At 39.2% G+C, this 24,335-nt stretch overlaps 1 protein-coding gene across 1 annotated transcript in view; it reads right to left on the minus strand.

Moving 5' to 3' along the window:
- garnl3 (GTPase activating Rap/RanGAP domain like 3) overlaps nt 1-24,335 on the minus strand; it is a 69,486-nt gene that overhangs the window by 6,964 nt on the left and 38,187 nt on the right. Inside the window, exons 4-26 of the mRNA XM_080510144.1 lie at nt 22,506-22,605; nt 18,611-18,729; nt 17,710-17,774; nt 16,120-16,183; nt 15,936-15,962; nt 15,565-15,640; nt 14,386-14,484; nt 14,150-14,253; nt 12,384-12,492; nt 12,156-12,201; nt 11,496-11,602; nt 11,291-11,406; nt 10,764-10,868; nt 9,513-9,587; nt 8,321-8,435; nt 8,173-8,199; nt 7,954-8,058; nt 7,153-7,269; nt 5,508-5,674; nt 4,698-4,856; nt 3,913-3,979; nt 3,145-3,252; nt 1,137-1,255 (exon numbers count right to left, since the gene is read on the minus strand). Of these exons, the coding sequence (XP_080366270.1) occupies nt 1,137-1,255; nt 3,145-3,252; nt 3,913-3,979; nt 4,698-4,856; nt 5,508-5,674; nt 7,153-7,269; nt 7,954-8,058; nt 8,173-8,199; nt 8,321-8,435; nt 9,513-9,587; nt 10,764-10,868; nt 11,291-11,406; nt 11,496-11,602; nt 12,156-12,201; nt 12,384-12,492; nt 14,150-14,253; nt 14,386-14,484; nt 15,565-15,640; nt 15,936-15,962; nt 16,120-16,183; nt 17,710-17,774; nt 18,611-18,729; nt 22,506-22,605 (2,196 nt within the window). The remainder of the gene's footprint in view (nt 1-1,136; nt 1,256-3,144; nt 3,253-3,912; nt 3,980-4,697; nt 4,857-5,507; nt 5,675-7,152; nt 7,270-7,953; nt 8,059-8,172; nt 8,200-8,320; nt 8,436-9,512; nt 9,588-10,763; nt 10,869-11,290; nt 11,407-11,495; nt 11,603-12,155; nt 12,202-12,383; nt 12,493-14,149; nt 14,254-14,385; nt 14,485-15,564; nt 15,641-15,935; nt 15,963-16,119; nt 16,184-17,709; nt 17,775-18,610; nt 18,730-22,505; nt 22,606-24,335) is intronic.

Consider the following 24,335-nt stretch of genomic DNA (forward strand, 5'->3'; position numbering starts at 1 on the left):
GATTCCATCGACACGGAGAGGGGTTGTGACGACGGCGACGGAGAGGATAGAGGCAAAAGAAAACCGTCGCTGCTTACGTTTTCCAAAATTGTTGCACAGAACGAGTTTCACAGAACGACTCAGGAACTAAGGAAGCTGTTCCCACGTCATGCAGACACAAAATGCTATTTCAGAAAGTGAAATTATTTACAGATTTTCATCCTTCGGCTTTGCTTCTAATTAAGTCAATTGGCTTGTAAGACATGTAAATAAACAAATTATGACTGGTCAGTGCTTTACCGCTTACAATTCTTAGTAATTATTTCCTTCTTGGATTTCTTCGTTAGGATCTATGTGTTCGCAGAATCGAAAAATGTCCAAATTAATTTTCTTTGTATTTTGAAATGAATATACATTCATGAAACCTACAAACCTGCCTGCCGGCCAACCGACCAACCAATCAACCGACCAACCAACCAACCAACTAGGCACTCACTAACCAACCGACCGAATAAACAAACGAACAAACAAACAATTCTTTGTGAGGGTCTATGTCGAAAAAACATCGAAAAAACATCGAAAAATGTCCAAGAATTTGGGAATTTCATGTATTTTCTTTGTATTTTGAAATGAATATACATCCATGAAACCAACTGACCGACTGACCAGGCAACTGAGCAACCAAGCATCCAACCAAGCAACTGAAAGGGAACAGTTTTTTTTTTTTTTTTTTTAACGGAGTGTTATTTATAGTTGGTTAAATGACAAGAAGCAGTTTGTGAAACTGGCAAACTTCACCTCATAATGCTTGGACGTCGCTTGTGGCGTCTCCCAGGGGTCAGTACTGGGTCCCAAACCCTTCCGTCTTATATATATCATTGACATTTGTCAAATTTCTAACTGTTTAAAATTGTTTTTTTTAATTACAGATGGCACAAGGGTTGCTATTCAGGGGGAGATTTCCAGGAGCTACCAACGAACAATTACTACAGAAAAATCAAAGAAGTGGCTTTACAGGAACAAATGATCACCGAGTCTAAATAAAACTGAACTCATGCTTTTCAATATCAATATATGAAATCAACATTTCTTGGTGTTGCAAAATACGTTGAAAAGGAAGTCAGACAGGTGGTGTTGAACCTGTTGGTCATACTGACCCGTGAAGAGGTCAGCTGCAGCTCGGGGACCACTGCTGTGTACACGAGGTTGCCGTTGACCACCAGTCGGATCTCGATGGAGTCCGTTGTGAAGGCCAGGATGTAAGGGAATGCACAAACTGCGAAGACAACGCAAGGTCATAGCGAAACGTTCTGCGATCGAAACAAAGTTGCCGCGCCGAGAAAAAAAAAAAAAAAAAAAAACCCAAACTAAACTGCTTCACTGAAAATAATACTTTCCGCCATAATGGCATTCTTGAAATGTCATCATTAGATGATTATCATGTGTGAAATCTGCCTGAGCGTCTGTCCTCGGGGCTCCAGACACTTTTCTCTCTCTCAATGTCTCTGTGAAATGTACAACAAGGTGAGAGACACAGCGGGAAGGAGCATCTGAGATGAATCCTTTAATCTGAGCGGTGCGGGTTTAACAAAGAAAAATAGAGAAAGAAGCTCGAGGATAATAATTGTCTGAGCATTTCAGTATTTCAAACGAAAGTCTACAAGATGTCCAAAGGAAAAGGAGACAAAACCTCGTAGCGACGCATTCTGTAATATTGGTCCAATATGCAATCATGTAATAAAGAGTCTCAACTCATTATGTAATAATGCCGCGTTTTGCAATAGAACACTTTTTTCTAATAAACTTTGCCACATTTTGTAATAACTTGTTACATATTGCAACAGTTTTTAGTTTAAGAAAATGTAATAATTCAGTGCACTGTGTAATACATTTTGCCCGTCGTCTGTATACATGGTTCTATGTTTAATAATTAGAAAGATAAAAATAAAGATGGAGTTGGACTAGAATTATATTATATATCACTCTTGAGTAAATGAAACCAGATTGCGAGTGCCACCAAGTGGATTTAATCATTTAACTTTTTGTTACATAACGGTTTGTAATACCGTTATTTCAAAATGTGGTGTTATTACATAATGAGCTGAGAATGAAAAACATTATTACATGTTGCGGCACTACAAACCTAAATGTAGCATTGAACAAGGGACAGATTGTTGTTATTCATTTTTATAATGTTTTCAATCGATCTTTATATAAATTTTTGAATTTTATTTATAAAGCCTCACATAATCTCATGCTGTCATTACTTTAATTTGCGGTCATTATGTATCGTAGCGAGGACAGTTGAAAATGTATTCTCAATTTCTTTTGTGTGAAACATGAACCTAAATCCACGTCTATGTTCACGTGCGATACGGTTACTTCATGTACATGCTGTATTTTATTGAATAAGTAGTTTTCTTTTGGTTTATTGGTTTGTCAAAGAAGGCTGAAACACCTAATAGAACCCAAAAAAGACCTAGAATTTAGGTAATTCATGGGATTACGATGTGATGTGCTACTTACATTAATAAAAAAGTAAATCTCATGAAATCACCTATTTTTACATGTATAAACATTGATCATTAGTATCAAATATAGTATTTTTATATGTAAAAGGTAAGATCATAGGTTTCAACAGTTATCCTAATATTGACATTGACTTAATTATTGAGTACAAAATGAGAAGTTCATGTCTCATTTGTTTGACCATTTAACTGGAATTGAATTTGAATGGATGGTGAAATATAATGGAAAAGTCAACAATTTACAGGTTATTTAATCACATTTTCTCATGCAAATATCTGGCTTCTTCAAGAAAAATACACTTTTTTTCCCAACCAATGTTGACATATGTGCTTCATTAATATGTACTGCATGCTACAGTGTCTTTATAAGGGTCTGTGTGAAAGAAACATTATGGGATGTGCAGTTTTCTTAAGCAGCTGCGATCTGCAATCAACAGGGTCAGAATGTCCACTTGTGTTTTTCTCTCTTCATCACGTCCTGCATTAATAACAACGTGCACAATCACAATCACAAACACACACACACACGCAGACTTGACGGATGCTTGTGGTTATGCACGGTGTTTCCATGGCGACGGCAAGCTCCGGCCAGGCCGGCAGAGTGTGCAGGGCGCGGCTGCGGCGGTTAAAAACCTACCGATGGCGTTGGGCATCTGGTTCCAGCTGAAGTGGAAATCCGAGGTGTTGGACTGTATCATCGGCGTGGAGCCATTAAACGGACAGACTTTCTTATAGTAGCAGACGTCTGGAAAACGGGGTGAACAGGAATGACGATGAGAATGAAGAAGAAGGAAGTGAAGTCAAATTTCGAAATCTATGCTTCATTGTACTGGCTTGAAAAATAACAATATATTTTTAAAAAAAATTACTTTTTTTTAGGTTGTTGGTTGTTTATCTCCTGATATATGTTGAATGATTTGTAAAAAAACAAAACAATTTAGGCAATAAAAAGAGTAACTCATCTCATGCTCGGTGGGTGCTTATGAATTCCTCGTAGGTCTTTTTAAATTGCGTCCCACCGCTGTGACTGTTCGTACAATAAACCTGATTTCATGAGTTTGATTATTCCTCATGACACTGAAAATAAATGACCTTAGGAACATGTGTAATTTAACCAAATTTCAACTTAATTTACACTCCACCCAATATATATACATATATATATATATATATATAGTTTTTTAAAATTTTAATCAGTATTTCTTCACAAAAATCTAAATGTTTCAAAGGTCCTTATGACGCAAAGACTTTTTTCCTGCCGTTTTCACCTCCGTTAAACTTCCCCATATTTTCACAGGATCGTTCGTAATCTGGTAAGATTCTTTGGTAAGATTTTTATCCCGGGCGAGAGTGAGGCGTGAATCACGTAACATCCGACACGGTTCACAGTCCAAAGGAGACTCACAGTTGTAACACAACAGCAGACCTGCCTCTCCGTCTTCATACACGTCAATGGCTGCAACGAAATTTACCTGCAGGCAAAGACCAAGTCAGCTCAGAGAAGAAGATCCAAAGGTCAGATGCGAGGAACTGCTTTTAATCGATAATGTCAGGTCGAATACCCTCAGGATGATGATAATAAAAAAAGATAATGTTATTGTGGCAATTTTCTTTCTTTTTTTTTTTAAAGAATAAATGTTCAAAGCAGAACAGGACGTTTTATCTGAGCAGCTGTTCATCCTCCAGTCGGCTCATTCACTTCTCCTCTCGCTCCTCCTCCTCCAGCTTGTGGCCATGAATGACAATGTGTTGATTCAGTAAGCAGGCCGGCAATCAGCGAGTGAACACAGCCGCTAACTGGGCCAATTGAAGGGTTCAGTTCTGCTCGGCTTCAATGAACATCACATAAAAAATACATGGAGGCGGAGAGAGAGGAAAAAAAAACCCACCAGGGAGAGAGAGAGTGTGTGTGTGTGTTCTGGTTTTGTCCTTCTATCCTAGTGGGGACCGAAATGTGATTGCACACTGATTCATGGGGACTTGTGTCATTATGGGGACATGGACGGAACCGCTTATCTGAGAAACGGAAACGTTTTGTTGTGGCGATGTGTTGTTGCAGTCGGGTTACGGTTGGAGTTGAACAAGAAGCAGTGGGGGCGATGGCGAGTCTGCGCGAAACGAATGGAAGTCAATCTCTGCGGTTCCACGAGGCGCTGGAATGCAAAGTGCGTCGGGGCGGTTGCTTCTCACCCTGTTGGCGTCCGCATGATGTAGCCTGTAGGCATCGCCAGTGCTCTCATTGATCAGGTCAAACTGATGTTTGTAGGCCACACAGATCATGTTGTCGTTCTCGCCCGTCGGACCGTCCACCAGGGCCATGACCACCGGCGGGTCGCACAAGCAGATCTCCTGACGGGTGGATGAGACACAGCAACGTCAGTCATCATTTTGATATTACTCTCCCGGGCTTCATTTAAGATTTTCAACCCATATGATTCGGTTTGGAAGGAATTCAGCCACTGTAAAGAACAATTAAATCCAAATGTGGCATCATGACTGTGATTCTTTTACCCTATGGGATTAATCTAGAAATGTCTTATGACAAGATGGATTGAATACAAATAACTTTTAAGAAATGTTAAGATTAAGGTTGTTTTTTTTCTTAAGCCCGTTTCTGTTTCTTCTGGTCATCAAAAATTTTGTGAATCCATAATTAACATGTCTGCTGTCTTTCTACTTGACGGTCTCTGAAGAAAGAGCTCAATTTCGGATGGAAAATGAGGAACTGTTTGTCTGAACTGCGATTTTCAAAAATCGGATTTGCACATTTCAGTGGGAAATCTTGACAAGATACCTGGGACGCCACTCCGTTTGACTTCACTGTATAATGTTTCCGCCAAAGCAGAGATCACAGGCGAGGTTCTGCAGGCTTTCTGAGAGCCAATCGGACGAGAATCCCAACTGCTTCCTGACGAATTCTCTTTTAACTCTCTCTGGTAACTTATTAACTATTCCATTTCTTTTCTTCCCTTCTCTTCATCGTGGAAGATCTCGCTGTACCCGTATGTACTGAAACTCCTCCACCGGAGAGTCCGCCCCCGGGGCGACGGTGCTCAGGCCCTCGAATCGTGGATGTTTCCTGGTAATGAGGAGAAGTTTGTTCCTGATGGCTGCTACTATCCTCAACTCGGAGCCGTGGTGGGTGTTGATGGAGTACAAATGACAACCTGGTACGGAGAAGGAGGAAGAAGAGGAGGGAGGGAGGGAGGGGGGGGATGGAGAGATGGAAAGTACATTGGACATGTGTTACCCTGTAGGTGCTTTTTCCCTGGCATCATCCCACAGATCAATGCGCCCGACTCCGTCAGCTGGCATGACACCAGCAGCTGGGCGCAACGGTGAGTGTGAGTGCAGAAAGGACACGGATTAAGGTCGCACTCCCGGCTGATTGGACACATTCCGTCTAAATTAATGGTATTAATCAACAGACAACGCGTCGGGATTCAGTTGATTACAAGAGTAAGATGGCAATAAAAATGTCACCACGATCTTAAAACTTAAATCAGGTGGACGGATATCTTTAAAATAAATGTGTGTTAAAATATAATCAGTTTGAAATCGTCTAACCAGATGAGACCGGCAATAGGACCGCTGAAGTATAAAGTTAAATCATATAGGTGGGTGTTTTTAGGGTTTAAGAAGAGTTTCAAGACTTGCAATCTTTTTCAAATATCATATTTCCTGAGAACAGAAAATAACAGAAATACCTAATCAAAATTCCAATTAATGTCACTTTTTTATGAGCTGTATGTTAATATCATAATATACCAGTACCTACCAAGTTGGACCACTAGATGTCACTGTAGGACGAGAGTATGCCGATACTATATTGGTCTCTAAAAGCAAAACCTATGTAGCAAAATTAAACTAAAGATTATTAGAGTAGGACACATCTATAACACATGTAATAATAGAAGTGTGGCCTCTGTTCTTCAGGCTTCTGTGGGTATTCCAGATGAGCTATACGTAAAGACACGTCGAAAGAAATGTCTTTTTCGTGGTACATTTTCTGTCGGATGTGGCTTAGTGTTGGGGAAAATACATTAAATATGAACAGAAAGCATTCATGATGTCCTTTGGTTGATGTCTTAAGTGTTGAAAGTAATTTAACAATATAATTTGTAACCTAACCAGCTCAGTCCAGCCTGCCCAATCCAATAATTAATGATAAACCCAACAGAGGATACAATCACACACTGACAAAGGTTATTAAAAAAAAAAACCCAAACTATAGATAAACCCGGTATTACAGACTTGTAATTTCAAAAGTGGAATTGTTTACTTTCAACATATTTTATCTACAAATAAAGGATTTTATAGCTGCGTTGAATAAGTTAAAATCATCAAGTAGATTTATAGTTGGATTTGACTCCTTAAAATTCACCATAATGTTTAAATAAACACTTTTGTTTTCACATATTTTATTTTGAGTTCTTCTTTGTTTTCATCCGCTCAACTTTGAAACGTAGTTTTGTTGTTTCTACCATTCCAGCAAGCAAATTCAGGCCAAACTTGAAAGTCCCGCAGTCGGCGGCTGAGCCGAAGTCAACGTTTACATCTGAGAACGTGTTCTGCTTGTTTGTTTGTTGGGATTAGTGTGCGACGCTCGGCGTAGTCCCGCACGCCTTGCGCTCGCTTGCTGTACCTTTAGTTTTCTCTAGTTTGTTCTCCCGGCTGTCACATTTGCTTCTGACGAGCTGCCGCTCCTCCAGGCCTCTCTTCATCGTGCCGAGCCTGAACACATAGAGCCGAGCGTCCTTCCCTGGAAGCCAAACAAAAGACGCTTCTGTTTTCCACAAAGGTTATACTCTTAATTTGCCGTCTCTCTCTCTCTCTCTGTTTTTTAAAAGCACCCTCCCACGAACAGACAATGGTGTCGCGCTGGAGGAGGATTACGAGGAGGCTTCTCAAGGCGTGTGGGCTCTTAGGGGGCTTTGTCAAAGCCCACACACAGTCGTGACAAACGCTCATGCTTTTCATCACGTAATCACTATCAAAACCAGCCAAACCCTGTTTGTCAATATTAGGGTGAGCTAATCATCCCCAGGGGGCGATTAACTCGATGCTCCACAGTGAATTTCTTTCTTTCTTGCTTTCCCGAAAATAAAAATGTCACCGTCTCCACTTGCATGTCCGTCTTGTCTGCCACATGTGGTCCTGCAGGGTAAACACTTGCTTCTTGCTTCACGTTGCGCCCAAGAAGTTCTCTATGAGGTCAGCTTTCTTAGATCGCCGCGCAAGATCGATGTGTCCGCTGGACTAGCGGCGGTGCAAGACGTTAAGTATGTGCTCGGCGACACAGATGACGTGAGAGGAGAGTAATGGGGATACTGACGGAGGAGGGGAGGTGCTGTGAATACCATTCTGAGTCAATGAGAGGGTGATAAAGGATGTGATGACCTGGATGGGGGAGGGGTGGGGGTGGGGGGGGGGGGTTGAAGCCTACCTTTGTCAGCTCGGGTGATAAGCAGGTCCTGAGGCTCGAGAACATGCATCTGTTTCACCACCATTGTCCTGTCGAAGACCTGCACCGGGGGCAGCGCCTGAGTCTCTGGAATGCAGCACAACGCAAATTTTTTTTAAATAAATAAACAATCCGTGCATATCTGGCGAGCAGGGCATTATTCTAAACAGCAGATAGGGATATCGACGGCGTGTCACTCACCACCGCCGGGCAGCGCTGGATCGGGGCCTGAAACACAGGAAGGCGTCATTATCGCCATCATGTCAGCTGTTGGCTTCGACATTGGGGCGAGTATTGAATGGGACGGCTTGATTTTTAAGAGGGCGCGTTGTCACTAGGATGACCTTACCGTCGAGCAGCATGACTCCCGCCGCGTCGGTGGCGGCCAGCAGGGACTGACCCCACGAGTCGGCGCACACGATCTCGTAGGGGAAGGTGCTGCAGAACGACTGGGACTCCCACGGCTGCAGCGGACAACACGTCACAGTTAATACGCACTTGTGTTGAACAATTAAGACAAAAGAAAGCGTGACGGGATGAATTCATTCAAGTTCCCAGGGCCTGACTTAGAAAAGGACTCAAGAGTAAAAGTGGAAAAAAAAGAAAAGAAATTATGATAAATGATTAAAGGAAAATTAACATGTCACATGTATGAAAAACATCTTTTTAAAGATATTTAGCACCTGAAGCTAACTTTCTTCTAAAGAGTGGAATATTAGACCCTGTATAAAAACGATGTGACTTTTTCAGCCCAGTTTGCTGAATTTTGACTGATATAATATCCCGATCATGGTTCTGGACTCTGAGATAACAAATTTAATGAAACATTAAAACTCATAGTGCCACATTTGTTGTTTTGTTTATTTTTATGGTACAAAAGTACATTCCTTTTGAATTTACCATTAATTTTAGCACAAAACTTTGCATTTTATTGCGACTAATTGCAGAAAAATCTAAAATTATTGACAAAATGCATCAGTTTTAAAAGATGCAACTGTATTTTTGTCTGCGTTCACATTTATGAAACTATTGGATGACGGCACACAAAAATCTGTGGCAAGGCAAGGCAAATTTATTCATAATACATCATTCAAACACAGGGCAATTCAGTGCTTTACAAAGAAATTAAGGAAACACAGAAAAGCTTTACAAACACATAAGAAATACATCATAAAAGTAAAAAAAAAAAGCATACAAAGTACAATTAATAAGGTCAGAGATTTATTAAGATAGATTTAATTAAAGTAAGTAAAATCTATTGTTTATTTGTAACCCTGTGCAAATAAGAATGTTTTTGTCAGATGAGATTGCGTAACTGTATGTTTTTGGATCATGCTGCCGGATACTTGTGTTTAGGTTTATTAATATATTGTCGTTTTTATAGTACTTTAAAACCACAATTACAAAAACTGCTTTGGCCTCCAAACACTGACTGACATCCTTTACTGTGCTGTAAACATCGAAAACTAAAAGAATAATTTTGGCAGCCTGTGTACTGATTGTAGCGTTTGTGGAAAACGGGGATGAAAACGACGACTCACCTCTTTCCTGCACAGGCCCGTGGTGACGAGGCTCGTCGGGGCGTCTCCTCGAACGATGGTCTTCAGCTTCAGAGCCTGGAAGAGAGACGACGTCAGGCGGGACTCAAACTGCAGATACTTGTGACGCTTCGGTGCTGGGACGAGTCTTCATCGGTATGAGAACTGCTCCCACGTGGCGAATCGTATATTCTATTTATAGAATGTTTACAGTGATGCAAGAATGTGTAAGCTTGGTCCTAGCTGGAAATAATCAGAAAGAAAAAATCTAAGTGTGAGTTTAAAGTGGATCCATGCTTTTATTCTCCTTTTAACTTTACACGTTCATTAAAGGTGAAAAATTTAATATTTCTGTTTGATGTCAAAATAGTCCAACAACAAACAGTGAGCAGAGTGAAACATTAAAAATGTATGATGTCACTGTGAAGACAATTTTAGAATATTTTCACAACCGTTCTACGCAAGTTCTAGACAAGCTTTCACCACTAGGTGGCGTATAGAGCTGAAGCTTCTGGAATAATGTGCAATAACGTAATACTTGACAAGTCAATCATTTTCTAATGTGCCAATGTAGTAATTTGAGTCAATGACATCTTATTTAAAATGTAATTTGCTGGCATAGGACATTAGTGAAATATATCTACTTGTTGATGGATTTTGATCAGATCAGTATGAGAAGAACTAGATCATATTCTGGATACAGAATCAAAAATATATAAAAAAAAACAGCATGGAAAATGGGACTACAGACGGAAATGAGCTCTGAGCTAAATCTGGCATATTTACAGCAGCGGTTGTTTGCTCATTATTGTGCACTGTCCCATTCAAATAAATTAATAAACAAAATTAAAATCCATGTATACATTTTCTATCAAGTTTTTAAATGCTAAGAAAACGATAGTAAATCCATCAGAAAGCTTTGAGATTCATAGCATGAGCCAGATATACAAGTATATATATGTGTCATAGATAGACGGATAGATGGATGGGATAGATAGATACTTTATTCATCCCCAATTGAGGATAGACTTGTCAGTAAAACATGTAAACAGTAAAATAAATTTAAAAACAATGTCAAGGTTGAAATATTTAATAGTTGGTACGTGTGTATTTAAGTTTCATGTGAAGGGATGGAAACCAAAAGCCGGCCACCACTGACTCAATTCCTTGGATTCAGTTGACAATTTTGCAAACGAGTCCAGCCAGCAGGAACAATTGGAATTTTTTATTTTTTATTTAATTTTTTTATTTTACCTGTCCTATTCGGACAAACTCAGCCTGCCGTGCCTCTTCCTTCTTGCGTGCAGACTTGGGAGACTCGGGCAGCACGTCGCTGAAGGATCGTCTGTTTAACATGTTCTGGGGAGAAAAGGGAACCTAAACACACACATAAAACACACACACACACACACACACACACATAGGCAGGGAGGGGAGAAAAGAGAAAGCAGAAAGGGGGTCTTTAGAGACGGACCCTGGCGGGAGGGCGAGAACAGCAGCAGTGAAACACAGCGTGAGGCGTTATCGGCTCCAGAGGAAGGAGAGAGGAGAGGAGAGGAGAGGAGAGGAGAGGAGAGGAGAGGAGAGGAGAGGAGAGAGAGAGAGAGAGAGAGAGAGAGAGAGAGAGAGAGAGAGAGAGAGAGCCCCCGCTGAGGGAGTGGGCATTGCAGCAGTATCGGGCCGGCGTGGCGCAGAGCTGCAGTGAAACACAGCAGAGCAGCTGAAGTGGCGAGACGGCGGCGGCGTTGGCGATGGCGATGGCGGCCTCCCCCCGGCGTTACCTTGTGCAGGTCAGGCATGAGGTCCTGGTAGAGCGAGCGGATCAACATGTCCAGAGTCCGCTGGCGCTTCTGGGCGAACGTCGGCGTCTCCAGTGTGGCTTTCTCTCCATTGATTACTGCAACGGAGAGAACAAGTGTTGGGGAAAACCCGGCATGAAGTCAGAGGTGTATCCCCCCCCCAACGTCTCCCATGTCGCTCGCGTACGTTTGACGAGTAAAAAGTCCCTGAATTCTTGGTGATCAGTAAATACAGGCGGAGGCGGGAGAGGGGGTCCGAACAGCGGCACGCTCTCCTCGGAGAAAATCTTCAACCTGCAGCACAAAACGACCTTCACTTGGTTATTTGGTGGAAAATCCAGCGAATTCTGTGACTGCTAGGGGACATAAAGCATATTTCTATGGTCCTGACGTGAAAATATCACAGGTAAAACTAAACAGTTATTACTGGAATAAAGTGACATTCCAGGGAGTATTTTAGCATTCAAGTACATTAATGTACTTATATTTAAGTAAATATTTAAATCTAGTTTGATGCTATTTTAAAAAACACGTCCTGTGAATAAGCTTATTTAAAAAAAAATTATATAATATTCAAACTGAGAAATAATATATAATATGATGCAATTCAGTATAAACGTATATAAAAGCAACAATACAAAAAGAGTAATGTACATATATATATTTATAATATATTTTTATTTACTTTTTTTGTGAATTAATTGTCTTCTGTTCTGAAAGGTGGAATTAAATATGAGTGATTTTGGGGGGAAAAGTACACGTGGTTTTAACGAGAGCACTTTTACTTGTAAAATCGAAGCAAGATAGTCGTAATAGAACAGTAGCAGCAGTAACAAAAACCACTTACCTGTAACTGTCATTCTGGCTATTATACCTAACTAATGCAAAAATATCTGGAAGTTAAAGTGAAGGAATCAGTGATGATGCAGGAGACACTTTTCCATTATTATTATTATAATTTGTTCTTTTTTCTTGTGTTCCGACATGCTTTTATGTTTATTGGCGGCAGCGGCCGACGTGAACATGTCGCACGTCTCCGGCAGCCACTTAATCTGCCCGACAGCCTGAAGGATACGGGTGAAGTGCGATCGGATCATAGACGGCTTGAAGGACGACGACGCGTCGTCCCCTTCCTGGAACACTATGGTGACAATGTCATTTCCAATGTGCCTCTTTCTCTCCACCTGCCAGAGAAGACGGGTCAGACACAGACAACCAATGAGTGGAAGTCCAAAATCTTCGTTTCATCATTTACAAAAAAAGTTAAAAAATATGTGACTCAACCGTGAATTAACTCATTTGTACTGACAGCAACAGGAAATATGTTTAATCATAGCCATTATTGGCCTGTATCAACAGGAGTAGTTGTCATAAATATTGAATAGTTGTCATATTGAATAAAAAAAGCATTAACTACAAAATACTCCATACTGGTTACTGAAAAAAAGAAAAACAGTTTCATGTCCTCTTTGTTAAACGGTCCAAACTTATTGTTCTAACTTTATTGTAGGTCTGGAAAAGTGTTGAATCTTTACACGTCTTTGCTTAAAAAACTAGTTTTATTGTCCGTTTCAAGTTTTTCAAGTTTTTTTCCCCCCAAGCTTTTCAACACATTCACATGATGTCGTTCGTCCAAAAACGTTCTATTCAAAGTTTCTAGCTTCTCCTTGATTTTCCCTCCATTTGAGTATCGGATCATAGGAGCGGCATTCAGAATCTGCTGTGTCTGTGTGAGCTGGACTGGCTCCGCCCACACACGGCCATCTTTGGGAAGAGGAGGAAGAACTTTTTAAAAACTGAAACAAGCCAGGGAGAGAGACGACGGACTTTCTTCACTTCCAGGTCGTCGTTCCAGGTACGGGGACGATTAACACTGTTGGAAAACCTTTAGAAAGGGAATATTACATAATATGAAACCTTTAAATTACGACTTTACTGAGTCGAGGTTCACAGGAACACACACACACACACACATACAGGTTTAAATGATTTATCCACACTTTTTCGCTAAACAAGCCTGAAAAATGACTGAAAATAACAAATAAGTCAAGAAACGTCTGCTTTATAAACGCTGCTGACGGGAACTCCAGACATGTGCGATCACAAAAAAAAACAAAAAAACAAAAGATGTCAAGATCAATATTCAACATAGTTTAACGAAAGTATCCTCCCCACGAGTCCGCAGGACTAACCACTGCACCACAGCGCCGCCTAATGGCCAACCGCTGCAGCTCCAATTCAATCAACGCACTCAAAAATAACAGTACAATTACATTTTATATATCTGTTGTTCTATGTTCACAATCGCGGCTTCACCTTTGATTATGTTCCTCATTACTGACCGGCAGAAAGTCTTTTTTTTTTTTTTTTTTATTTAATCTTAAGGAGAAATCCAATTACGTGTCAGATCTGCTCTGTGGGAATCGTACTCAAGTAATATTGGCATTACAGAATGGAGCGAGAATTTTTATAATAAGTTAAATTCAGTGTCATAACTGTCATTATAGATTCAATAGATTTCTTTTTTAAATCGTATAAAAAGAAGAAACGCTTTCGTCTTACAGATTGGGAGATTTTCAGATAATTAGCACATCCTATTGGCAGATTGTGCCTGAAAAAAAGGAAAAATCAGATGTGGAATATTTGATAATATAGAGTTTCTTCGTCGTGCAAATCTGACAGCTTTTAATAACAACTTACGTTGTTTACGTCCTACATTAGTTTTTTCTAGCGTCGACTGAATGGGAATGCAAAAAAAAAAAAAAAAAATGGAATCAACAAAGTTCCCAAAATTCCCAGCACCTCGAATGCACCACACGGACCACACCTTCACACACACACCTGCTGTTTGTTCTCTTTGGAGTAGGGCAGCATGGTGGAGACGTGGAACATGAGCTCGTGGCCTTGATACACGGTGTAGATGGACTTGATTCCTGTAGTGTCGTCTGCAAACACGAGAGGAAGAAAAAAAAAAAAAAGCCCAAAACAAAATGTAAAAAAAACCAAAACAGGGATGGAAGAAAATTCCTCCGCGTTGACGCCACGCTGAAATTAAAAGTGACGGCGGGTCGTCTCACTCTTCGTGTCCAGCCCTCCGCGGTAGCCCGCCCATCCCTGCAGAGTCACGGAGTCGCCCAGCAGATTGAGAAACTTGTCGAAGCTCTCGCTGCCCGTCTCTGCAACACACACACACACACACACACACACACAAAACATCTGCTCAGCACATCCACTGTGAGGCGTTCAGGGAAATCAGACCGTGTTACATGTCGCAGAGTTAAACGAGGACGTCAACACGGCTCGCGTGTTTGCATGCGAAACATGAGTGGAGGTGATCACTTTAGCACAAAGAGACCGAGAGCTCACTCAATAAGTGTGTAGTTTTTTTTGTTTGTTTAAAAAAAAAAGATTAAAAAAAATGCTTTGGCCGTATCAATGATTTCTGTTTTGAAACATAAAATAAATGTATGTTGAAACCCTGTGAAAATCAAACGGCACGCTCTAAAAACTACAAATCCTGTAGCTCTTTTTAAGACCAAATCATTTGATTTGTATCTCGTCCAAATAGTTTCCCACTGATTCTGCATTAATATGTTGTGTGGTTTAGGTGCCTGTTTTTTATCAACTCTTTTTTTGTTTGTTTTGTTTTCTCTGGTTCCTTTTAATTTTTATTACAGTGAAGACACATTTTATTTTATTTTTATTTACATTTTTGGAGTAGCATTCCTTTTTTATTAATTTTTTTCACTTTTTATGGGTAATTTTTTGTGTTTATTCTTAGTTATTTTTTCATTTCACATTTCTAAAATTTTTTTTATTGTAATTCTTTACATATTTTTTGCCTGTTTTATAGAGTCATGTATTATTATTAGTAGTAGCAGTAGTAGTATTGTCTTACATCTCAATAAATACAAAACAATAATGACCTGCACTATGATTTCTATGGTGTTCTGGTTGATATTAAGGTAGAAGTGTTTTCTATCTCACCATAAAAAGAAAACATATCATCTAATAAAAAGTGTTGAACATTGTTCCTATAAATCCTGATCCAACGACAACAATAATTCTTATTCATATATTTATTAAAGTGATGTTTATTGACGGGAGGATTTCATATCAGCGTCTTGAGCTTCTTTCCTCTCCTGCAGTCAGGTTTAATTTCTGATCATTCATTATTATGTTCCTATTTTGTGCAAATAAAGGAAAAAACCCACAACATAAACACTGACAAAAAAGTTCAGATTTAAGAGATTTACCGTTGCTAAACATCTCGTCGTCTGTGAGCTGTCCGTCTTTGGCAAACAGTACACCAAATTTAAAGTTGACTGAACCCTACAAAAAATAAAATAAAATTACAAAAGACGGATTAAAACTGGAAAATAAATAACAGCAATGCTGGAAAAACAAAACAAAACACATTTAATATGTAAAACGTGGCACTGAAAGATAAACAAAATGTAATTTTAATTCCATATCACTTGTTTTTATTTATAAAACTATCACGTAAACACACAAAGGAAATCAAACCTGCGAAAAAGGAGGAAAAATGTGACAACAGAAAAAAAAAAAAAAAGCCTGCGGCCTTCAAAATAAAACGTAGCATCACTCCAGAGTGTGGTTTTCATACCTCCTGCTCCTCCAACACCAGCAGATCCTAAAGCAAAGAGACACAGCGGCTATCAGTCACTCTGAGACGACGCAGCCCGAGGGCGTCGTCCAGTTCGGTCGTTCCTGATCTAGATCGTCTCTCGGAAAAACGGACCGCGAGTCCAGATTGTACTGAGAGCGAGCCGCTCCGCTGTCACTCTCACCTTTTGAATCTCCGGGTTGAGGATCTCCCGCGGGCCTTTCTCAAATCTGTCCATGTTCATTGCACTGAGTGGAAGAAGTGATTAGATTAGAAACAAAAAAAAAAGAGAGAGAAAGTTCAGGACTGACGGGAGACAAACAACCTGAAGGCTAATACAGAAAAATGAGAGCTGATTCAGGGGATTTCTCATTCAGCTTGTACCATCTGTACTCCTCCGTGAGTTTCCCCCTCCAGCCCGAGGAATTTATAATCTCCAATCTCCTGTTTCATGCATCTTTTTTTTTTTTTTTTTTTTAGAATCTTGTTACAAGGCTTCTGCCGCTGGGGGACGAAACGCACACTCCCAACGTTTTACAACCACAAGCATTGACGAGACACACGAGAAATAAACGTGAAAACAGATCGTAGGCGACACGTTCGGGAAAAAAAAAAAAGTGCGGGCTTTTTACTGGGATTCGAACCCACGTCCCCCAGAACGCAGGTGCAAAAAAAAAAAAAAAAAATCACATATAATTTGGAGGGAAATAGTGAAATGATAGGACATTAACCAATGAAAAAAAACTATATTAAAGCGGCGTTTAGTTTCAAAAATGCAAAACCTTTTGAAACCTTTCGGATCACTTTTGTCACATGCATGTAACTGTAGCGTCGTAATATGTAATAATGTCATACATTTTCAACCCAATATGTAATAACGCAGCATTTTGTAATCATCTGCTGCATTTTGTAATGAAATTGTTGCAGTTTGTAATAACTTTTGACATTTTGCAACAGTTATTTCAAAATGCAGGTGTGCAGAGCCGCATTATGTAATAATGGTGTAATAATGTAATAAATGTTTGTTTTTGTGTTTTTATGCTTTGCATCCTATACAACAATGACATAAAATAATGCAGATTTCATGTGTTTGTCTTGCAAAATTTCAGTGCACCTATAATTTTAGCGTCAGTAATAATTAATTAGTGAAGCTTTAGTTTCTAACTTGTGAACATTATAATGAATAGTTACTTTTCATACTTGTTTTAAACAAAACAAAACAAAAATTCAAATTATGCTGGAAAGTTTGTTATTCTGATGGAATTATGGCTTTTCTAATTGAGGCATCAATTTTGATGATTTATTACATAATACAGCAAATTATCAAATTATTACATTAAAAAAACCTAAAAGTCACTATTCATTATAAAGGAGAACAAAAACAAACATTACATTATTACACCAGTATTACATAATGCGGCTCTGCACACCTGCATTTTGAAATAACTGTTGCAAAATGTCACAAGTTATTACAAATTGCAACAATTCTTATTACAAAATGTGGCAGATGATCACAAAATGTAGCGTTCTTACATATTGAGTTGAAAATGTATTACATTGTTACATATTGCACTGTTATTACATAATGCGTCGCTACAAACTCTCTCGGTGCCCGCAGAAGAAACCAACATTAATCTGTGATGCAGAGAGAGAGAGAGAGAGACAGAGACAGAGAGACAGAGAGACAGAGACAGACAGAGAGAGAGAGAGAGAGAGAGAGAGAGAGAGAGAGAGAGAGAGAGAGAGAGAGCGAGCTCCATGTTGTGCACCTCACCTGAGGATAGACTTGACTGATAGTGTTTTGGTGGGGCTGTAGGGGAGGCTGATCTTCAGAGTGCCCTGGGTGAACGAGAGCGACACAGATTAGGGATTAGAACAGAGCGAGCACGGCGGGTCTCTCTTTCCAATGCTGCCGTCGGGAAAACGGCTCGTTCGAGAATTGATCTACGGGCGGATCTCGGTTGAGGTTTCATGAAGGAATGAAAGAAAGGAAATTATTCGGAATGACAGACTGAACGTGCAAATTAAACCAAAGCGAATGAAACCATAATAGCAAATGTTGTGTGCAAAATGTGCACAAACATACAGCTATGTTTCTTTATGCCGCATACCTGTGATTCTATTCTATTCTATTCATATTTTATAATTACCAATTTTCTTTCTTTTAGGGGCCATTTTTTTATTCTCAAGATGTCTTTTTTCTTATTTATCAATTAATTTTTTTCATTTTGTTTAGATTTGTGTTTATTTCTTAAAATAATATTTTATGCTATTTTGTTTTAATCTGTAAAATATAATTGAATTTGCATTAGTCTAGTTTTAGAACTTCCTTTCTTGTTTGTTTAAAAAAAATTAATTTCAACAATTTAATATGTAATGTCCTTTAAACTTCTTCTTCTTCTTCATCTTCATCTCAATAACTTGTTTTTCTGGTTTATATAAAGGTAGAAATATTGACTTTTTGATCAGATCATCCGATAAAAGGTTTTGGCTTCTCAAGCGATCCAGATCAAACACCTGATGAATGCTTCTTTTCCCTTAACATAACAATACAATAATGATTTATAACCTGTTTTCGTAAAAAACCTTATATTTTTTTATTTTCATTGCAGAGGAGAGAGTGTGTGTGTGTGTGTGAGGGTTTTTAATGCTCCACTCCCAGACGGTGACCTCACCGTCTTCCTCCAGAGGATGGCCCGGTACTGAGGAACCCGCTGGTTATTCTGGTCCGAGAGCACGACCGACAGGTAGAAGGGATTCTTCTCGGCGTCGGTTCCCACGTAGTTCTGATGGACTGAGGGCGACAAAGATGCTGGATATTTGAAATGAGAATCAAAAAAAATAAAAAAAATAAAAAAATTGGCTATGAGTAACGTGACGTTGAGTCACACGACGAAACCTGCCTTCTGCTTGTTCATAGTTCCCCTTGTTCATATTAACGATCTTCTATTCAAGTCTCTCTCTCTCTCTCTCTCTCGCTCTCTCTCTCATTCCAAAGCTTCCGGACACGTCGATCTCATGACAACAGCGCCGTTCACGTCTCGGCCGCTCCGCGTTGACGGGGAAACGTATTAACAAACAACAGAGAACAGACCTCCAAACCCAATTAGGCCCAGGGTTGCTCCTTCCTCCCGCCGCATTTGGAGGTTTCAGCTCTTGTTTAGTTGTCATGAGCAGAGTGTTTCCACGCTTGGACGTGGAACCCGGACCCGCCCTGCATCACGCGTCTGTTGTTCGTGTTCATTTGAGAGGACGACACGTTCTTCCGAGTTTTGAAAATTTCTGAATTTTTCTGTTTCGTATTTTTTTTTTTTTATTGATGCAAGAACATCAAAGGCATTCAAATATACAGAGGCATTATTGTCAGCATTAAATGTTTGTATACACCATTCAATTCAAATTTTGTATATTTTTTGAGGTAATTACAAAAAAAGACAACTCAATAAGAGAAAAGAAAAAAATATATACTTAAACAGTCTGTACAGAATAATAAGTCTAATAACTTAAACGTAAGAACAAATAAAATAGATGTCAAAATAATAGTAAAATAAATAAATAAACATAAACAAGCAAATAGAAAGGAGGGAATGTGGGGATGTTGACGTTGTCACAGAGATATCAATAAACGGTTGCCATTTATAATATAATTTTTTTCAAGTTTGAGTATCTTCTTGAGTATCTAATTTTCTCCACTTTTAAAAAGGACGTAACCTCCCTATGCTATGGGCTGTTGTGGATTTCCAGTTAAGGAGGAGGTGGCGTCCAGCAACTACGGAGGTAAACGCTATTACTTCTTTAGTGGAGTATCGAGTATACTCTTTCGGGAGACCAAAGATACCAATGTGAAGTGAAGCGGCAATAGTCCTTGAGAGAACCTTGGACGAGATACTGAAGTAAATTTGCCAAAGATTTGTCAAGGCTGGGCCAGAGAAGAACATATGAGATTGGAGGGTTGAGCCTCCACATCGATCACAAACATCCACTGTACTTGGAAACATCTGTGCAAACCTCGTCTTTGAGTAGTGACTTCTAAATACCACTTTAAACTGGATCAAGGTCAAACGGGCCCAGATAGAGGGTTTTATGAATGAACTTCTGAATTTTTAAACACGCTCGTCTCGTCTACAAATCACCTCTGTGGTTTGGCCCCGCCCCCTTTTGGAGGAATTCATTAGAGGAAAACATAGTAATCTTAAAAAATTTTTTTATAAAAGAGCTCAAACTATGGCTACAGGCTCAATAACCTGATTAAATGTTACAGATTGTGGAATTTGTTTAAACTACATGGGTGGTTGTAAATTGTGCATATACCTTATGTTCGTGTTTGTTTGTTTTAAAATAATTGTCTTAAATGTACCGCATGGCTAAATCTGGCGCATTTACACAAAGTAACTGTTCTGCGTGTCAACTAATGTGCACTGTCCTAAACTAATAAATAAATTATAAATTTTTCTCTTGTGCACTTTAATGACTACAATAATTAAAATGCTAATAAATATTACTAATAATAATATAACAAAAATAGAAATAATAAACAAATATAAATAAATAATAATAGCCATAAAATAAAAATAAGTCTACTAATGGTAATAAAATAATAAATAATAATAATAATAATGCTAAGGGCAATTCTAATGTTGACGGCCATTCAAATGTGAAATCAAGGGGTACGGGACGTGGTTGTGTTGTGGGATGGGATGGCTCGGTGTTGTGTTGTGTTGTGTGTTGTGTTGTGCGCTGCAGCCAGTCCTGCTCCGGCTGCGAGACACAGATGGCTCAGCTGCGGTCCAAACGGGTCGACGAGCCAACTTTGTCGCGGCGTGGCTGTTTTTTTTTAAACTGCCCGAAGCCACGGCGATGATGAGACCCGGGGAGAGAGAGAGAGAGAGAGAGAGAGAGGAGAGAAAATGGATTTGCTTCGACTTTTCCCTCAGCTAACTTTTCGCCACCCCCCCCCCGATGATCACCTGTTTCTTCGAACTCGCAGCACAATACAAAGCTTGTCCTCACAATCAAACAGGCCGTTATCTTGCGAAAGCGAGCCGTGGGTCCGGCGTCGTCTTCGATCCCCGGGTGGGTTTGTGGGATTAGCGTGGAAGCCGAGACTCTCAGTGGGGATACGGATGAACGCTAACAGGTTTTCTCGCCGTGAACGACGAGAGCCGCCGCGCGAGGATAAGGTCGACTTAAGATGAGAAGACTGATCGGAGCTCGTTCGCTCATTCACGCCCTCAAATCCTGGAATTTACCTCTGTGCCTCTAGTGAACTGACCTACAAAAGGGTTTACACATGAAAATATAAAATTAAATAATAAGAAAAAAAAAGCCCTGGGAGGAGCTCAGGTTCATCAGTGTGATTTACAACGTCTTAAAACACTGTAGTAGCTATGCCAGGCCTGTGGAGGCGCTGTGGCCTGAACACAACCCAGAAATAGGTGTTTAGTGCCCCATTATGTAACAACGGTGCAATATGTAGTAAATGTTCAATTCATTATGTAATAACACAGCATTTTGTAATAAACTTCACCGCATTGTGTAGAAACTTGTTGCATTTCGCAACAGTTATTACAAAATGCTCTCCTTTTTTTTTCTTCTTTTTTTTTTTTTTAAAGAAAATGTAATAAATCATCAAAATGAATGCCTTCATTAGAAAAGCCATAATACAATCACCACCTTAATTAGAATTTATTAACAAATACAACAAATAGTATGTTTTATCGCTCAGGTCTAAATCAAAAGTAACTTTATTCATTATAATGGAGAATTTGTTCACAAGCTGGAAACTAAAGCTTCACTAATGAATTATTACTGACACTAACATTACAAGTGCACTGAGACATAAACACCTGCAACCGGCATTGTATTATGTGATTATTATATATGACACGAAGCATAAAAACACAAAAAACAAACATTATATATTACAATATTATTCCATAATGCGGCTCTACACACCTGCATTTTGTAGTAAATGTTGCAATAGGCAACAAGTTATTACAAAATAGTGCATTTTAACATAATGAGATGAACATTTATTACATATTGCACCGTTATTAGGTAAATAGGTTTTCATCTGCCGGCTCTCCACGACTTTTATTGTTCTGTTTGTATCCTTATTTAGTATATGTACATAATGGTATAAAATATAACACTTTACATCATAAAGGATATATATTGTGATGGAGATTATTGATTTCAATAACGATGCCACACTATTTTGTATTTAAAATGTAATTGATGAAATTTAAATTGTATATTACTAATATTATCTACATGGCATGTACATTCAAGTGTATGTAAATATGTTTGATATATATATAAAACTTGTGTATAGTATATATTGAATGTGTATTTTTTTTAAGAGCCTTGTGCAGGCAGACACCAAGATAAATACGCGTTTCCAGAAGACTGTTCTCATATAAACAAGGAGCCAAATAATGCGAAAACCCTCACCTGAATCCTCATGTTGTTATTCGCAGTTGACCGAAAGCACAATTTATTTGCGCAACCAGGCAATTTTCACACATTTCATATACAATCGTCACTTTATACGACAGCAGCGGCGCTGACCTTTTCCCAGGAAGTATTTAAAGAACCATCTGGTGTGGTACTCCGGGTTCTCCAGATGGACGTCGGTTCTCCTCCAGGTTCCTGGAGTGTAGTCCGAAGTCTGTTTAGCGCACACGCACACACACACACACACACACAGTCATCATGATGGCCACAGCTTGAGTCGCAGCGGTCTTCTCTGTGGAAAACTATTACACAATGTGCAGCAGCTCTGGGTACAAAACAGGGCAATCGTATCGTTAACAACAAACACACAAACAGACGCTGAACGATACCGGAAGAAAAAAATGCAGAAAATAAGCGAAACACCGGCTGAACAGCGATTAATGATGTTTCCACGCAAAGTGCCATTCTCACCAGGACAGAATTTCCACTAACGAACGTTCGCTTAATGACAAATTCGCAAAAAAAAAAATGAGATTAATTTTATTTGAACTGACTGATAGAACCATTTACAACAAAACAAAAACCGAGGGAAAAACACTAAAAAACAATAAAGTCAACAAACTGCTTCTCCTCTGAAACAGTAAATAAGTTCCAAATTTATAATATAATTATTTCTAAATAACAGTGTTCTTTCGAAATGCAAGTTTCAACCAGCAGAGCTTCAGAAACGGAGCATTTAGTCGACTTTTGAGTCATTTGGGTTTCTACTTCTATGATTCTAACTTTGCTCATATGACAACCGGGTGAATGAATGACGTTGACAAACACACACTGGCTCACATGACAACGGCTGCCTATGATGGATAAATAACATTTTTTTTCTAAAGTGATCAACACATGCCGGGGAAGACTTAAGTGTGATGTGAGTGAACCTGGTTGGTTAGCTGGTTGTCAAAAGTGCTGCTTAAAGTGAAGCACTTCAGAAGATCTGCTGATGGAAAAGAGACACGAAGGACTGCATTTGATTCCCCCCCCCCCCTCAAGTCTGGCGCTGCGCCGCAATAAATAACAGGCTTAAAGTGTCCTTCAGTCAGACGCCGCGAGAGTCGACACGAGAGCGCCGCCTCGCTTCCTCCGCACGTCACCATGAATATACAGACTTTAATAACCACTTTTCAAGAGGGATCTGTTTGTTTTGCCTTCAGGTGAACCGATCTGCACCCGCACACCTTCAAAACATCGATACGTCTAACTCTCGTTTGCATATATCATCGTCTGAGTAACGTATATGTAAAGACGCCCAGATAGATTTGGATTTTATGACGGTAGAATCGTTCAAATATGTCCAATGAGTGGTTTTAACCCCCTTTATTTTCTAATGCGTTTTAATATAATAGTTTTTAAATATGGGTTTTTTTTGGTCTTGACACGATAGATAGATAGATAGATAGATAGATAGATAGATAGATAGATAGATAGATAGATAGATAGATAGATAGATAGATAGATAGATAGATAGATAGATAGATAGATAGATAGATAGATAGATAGATAGATAGATAGATAGATAGATAGATAGATAGATAGATAGATAGATAGATAGATAGATAGATAGATAGATAGGAAGGAAGGAAGAAAGAAAGCAAGCAAGGAAGGAATGAAGAAAGGGAGGGAGGGAGAGAGGAAGGGAAGAAGGAATAGAATAGAATAGAATGTGTTCATTGTTGTTGCAACAGGCAAAAAACAAAAAAAAAGTATAAAAGAATTGCTCAATAAAAACAAAACCAACCCCCCCCCCAAAAAAAAACAAAAAATGCACAACATAAATAAATAAATAAATAACATAAATAAATAAATAAATAGATAAATACAGTCTCACAAAGAGGGAAAAGACAAGGCCAGTCAAACATTAGGTGCGATAATGACTTTTGCATAGAAAGTGTT

This window comes from Blennius ocellaris, assembly GCF_963422515.1.
Source record: "Blennius ocellaris genome assembly, chromosome: 15".
Taxonomy (NCBI): Eukaryota; Metazoa; Chordata; class Actinopteri; order Blenniiformes; family Blenniidae; genus Blennius; species Blennius ocellaris.